The 3457-nt window shown below is 38.7% G+C and overlaps 1 protein-coding gene across 1 annotated transcript; it reads right to left on the bottom strand.

The window, feature by feature from the left end:
- Positions 1-744: 744 nt before the first annotated feature.
- LOC145604107 (uncharacterized) lies at positions 745-2961 on the bottom strand. Its single transcript, XM_081660055.1, has 5 exons — positions 2342-2961; positions 1911-2243; positions 1525-1795; positions 1087-1417; positions 745-998 (listed from the first exon to the last, which is right to left on the bottom strand). The coding sequence occupies exons 1-5, from the start codon at positions 2959-2961 to the stop codon at positions 745-747; spliced, it is 1809 nt and encodes a 602-aa protein (XP_081516181.1).
- Between the last annotated feature and the right edge of the window lie 496 nt (positions 2962-3457).

Here is a 3457-nt window from a genome sequence, read left to right as displayed (position 1 = left end):
TGTTATGCGTGGGTTATGATTTGAGTTACGCTAGACAATTTTATTCTTAGTTGAACAATTTAATTGTTGGTTGGACACTTTTATTAATTAGTTTGTTTTTCTGATTGTAATCGGACACTTATAAAATTTGTACGGACATTATTAGCACTTTACTTGTTAGTGTTTTTTTAAATTATTTTTTGCATGCTTACTTATAATAATAATAATAATAATAATAATAATAATAATAATAATAATATTATTATTATTATTATTAATAACAATAATAATAATAAATTATTTAATTAATTAATAAATCCAAAATAAACAAGTGCAAAAAAAAAAAAATAAAAAAAAAATCAAAGTGCAAACAAAAAAATCAACGCATTAGATCTATCATGTTGCTACTAATCTTTCCCACAAACTAATTCTATGTTGGTATCGTTGCTCCCATCCAATAACACTAGGTTCACGAGCCCGGTACTAAACATTTGCAATCGGGGGAATCGGATGGTCTTGGTCAAGCTGCAAAAGTATAAAATGAGACCCACCAACATTTGCTATAACAAACTCTCGAGATGGTGCAGTAGCATTGTCGGGGGCCCGCAGCGGTAACACAGTGATGCACGGATAGTAGCGCGTTGGTGTCAGTCCAATGCCATGACAAATCACGGTTGCATTGCATAAGGTAGCAATTACATACAAATCCTGAAAGGCTACCATTCAATGTCTTTCCCCACATGGGCCACCACTCCAACTAATACGTTATATCTCAAAATCCAAACCACCTTGCTCGTAATAAATCCTGCTGTATAAGTGCGGATAACCAGTAATCTCATTAGCCATGAATTGTCGAGCTAACCTCCATTGCTCTTGATCACCCATGAAGAAGGCGGCAACACAACGAAAGCCGCAATTACCATCACCAATGACATCATTCCACCCGGTTATGTAAGGCAATATAGGTCCGGGAAGCAAATGAGCGTACCTACATTGTTCGATGTTGAATCCATTTCCTCCTGAAAAAATACACATTCGTAATAAGTAGAATTAATTAGTTAAAAAATTTGTAATCGGTAGAAAAATATATATTAAAAAAAAAAATACCGGGTTCAGTTTGACGGTTTTGCCACGAACTATGTTGGCCCGGCCTTCTTCCTCTACGACCGCAGCTGTTACGCTCAACATTCTCAAAATGGCTACGGTTACGCCTAGTTGAATGATCCCGTGGACGACCCCGTGTTGAATTATTCACTTCTGGCTCTTCAAGATCTGAATGATTCGGATGTAGCTTATCTTCAATGATGCGAGAAATATTTCGAACTATAACAGGGTCACTAGCCAAAACCTCGTCGACAAGGGAACGAAAATGTGCTGCTTCTTCTGCCGACTCATCGATGAATTCCGGAATATAAACACCATCACCAATGACAAGGCTCTGCCAAAATGGATGAATTTGGCTGCAATACAACCCCTTCTTATCACGCATTGAATCATGAATCTAGAAAGCGCATGGTATCCCATGGGTGATCTGTAGAGCACAACCGCAAGCTCATGCACCTCATAACTTAACCCTCTCATTCTTTCTATCTCATCGTAAAGAACAGACAAACAATGATGAGAAACCTTTTGATTCAGCCGCTGCAACGGCATGTGCCTGTACTTCTCTCCTACTTTAGATCTACTAGCCTCTAAAGCGTTACGTATTCCAACAATCTGATTTCCAATCTGGCAATGTACTCGATCCCATACCGTATCCAAAGAACCAGTTGATGATTCCATCCAACTCTTGATTGCCGAGTGTTGACTCTCAACCCTACATGTACAAACATTACCAAAGTGCAGAACTCTGTTCGTCCAACTAACATGTCACAAATTTCTCTCTATGAGGGAGCCACGTAGTCTCAACGTATTCAACAACTTTCGGAAACCGAGCCCGGCTTGTTTTCAATCTCTGCAAGGCTAACTCATATTCTGGCTCAGATGTAGCATCCATGACTCGTTTCCATCTACCATTTTTAAACTTTGCACCAACCGTCTTGTCCTTGAACAATCCGGTCACATAAGATTCGACGTCCTTATTAATGTGCCACCTACAAAGTAAATGCGTAGTGTGGGGAAACTCAGCTTTCAATGCTGCACAAATTCCAAGTTCACGGTCAGTTAAGAACACTGATGGCTCCCGTTGGTGTCCAATCAAATCCCTCAATCTTTGAAGCACCCATCGATAACTATCTTGTGTCTCCTTTCTAATGAAGACATATCTAATAAGAAAATTTTGATTTATCGATGTAACTCCAACTATCTCAAAGAAAGGCATGCCGTATCTGTTTGTCTTGTATGTAGAGTCCATACAAATCACGTACGGATATGTGCGTAACAAGTTACACGTGATCGGATGCACCATGAATTCATGCTGTAAAACGCCGATGTCATCAACCATAACCCAGTAAATGTAGCGACTCTCTCTAGCCAATGCAGAAATTGTTGAACCACTCCTCTTCCTTCAGACTCCTCCATTCTAATGTCACTTCTACAATTATATATATGCCTGATGTTTGGATGATCTTCACGAAATTGCTCAATAATGGTTGCCATGATATTACGAGGCGCAACTTTTGACCTCGTTAAGTTACGCACAACCTGTTTTGCACCTGCACTAAGACCGCTGATTTGTCGATGACCTTCAGGATACACAATGAATGGATGATTGTGGGTGCCAGTTACATCATTTTTAGCATGGATCCTCCAACCATCAGTGCTTCTCTCATAATAAATCTTGATGTAGAAAGGACACCCAACAGACTTAGTTTTAGTGTCCTTGTGAATCACATTCTCCAAATCTCTTGGCCTTTTCTTTCGACTGCGATCGCAAGCCAAATATCGATACGGCTGACCATCGGTGGTTTTTTTTGTACGATGATGAGACGAATAAAAATCCGATTGTTCGCGAAATATCTTTCGCCTATTCAACAACAGCATCAAAAGTAGGAAACACAGTGTCGGTTTGAAAATGGCCACTGTAATTCACACCATCACCGCCATTTTCTGATTCAGAATCATATAGCCACAAAACAAACTACTTAAGAACCTATAAAATCATATAATAATCATGATATAATAATATTTAAATAACATAATAAGAATAAAATCAAATCAGACAGGAAACGCCTGAAACATTTGAATGCACCACGGAAGAAACGCCTAATATTTTAGAAGAAACGCCTAATATTTTAGAATCTTCCGTGGTACATTCTAAAATTTCAGGCGTTCCTACCCCTATTCGTCTAATAATTTAGTATTTCCCATGGAAGACACTACATTTCTAAGCGTTTCTTATATGAAGCCAGAGGAACGCCTGATATTTTAGAATCTACCGTGGAACATTCTAAAATACTAGGCGAACAGTGGTAGGAACGCCTGAAATTTTAGAATGTTTCGAGGTAGATTCTAAAATATCAGGCGTTCCTCTGGCAAT

This window comes from Chenopodium album, chromosome 22 (genome assembly GCF_948465745.1).
Source record: "Chenopodium album chromosome 22, dcCheAlbu1.1, whole genome shotgun sequence".
In the NCBI taxonomy this organism is placed as follows: domain Eukaryota; kingdom Viridiplantae; phylum Streptophyta; class Magnoliopsida; order Caryophyllales; family Amaranthaceae; genus Chenopodium; species Chenopodium album.
The sequence above is the reverse complement of the archived record's forward strand: the minus strand, read 5'-3'. Positions and strand labels throughout refer to the sequence as shown.

Excerpts from the sequence above, each read along its gene's own strand:
- LOC145604107 (XM_081660055.1), bottom strand. The coding sequence starts at position 2,961 with ATGCTGTTGTTGAATAGGCGAAAGATATTTCGCGAACAATCGGATTTT. Across the intron at positions 1,418-1,524 it reads ATGAGGTGCATGAGCTTGCG|AGCCTTGTCATTGGTGATGG; the intron begins GTTGTGCTCTAC and ends CCATTTTGGCAG. Across the intron at positions 999-1,086 it reads AAACCGTCAAACTGAACCCG|GAGGAAATGGATTCAACATC; the intron begins GTATTTTTTTTT and ends GTATTTTTTCAG.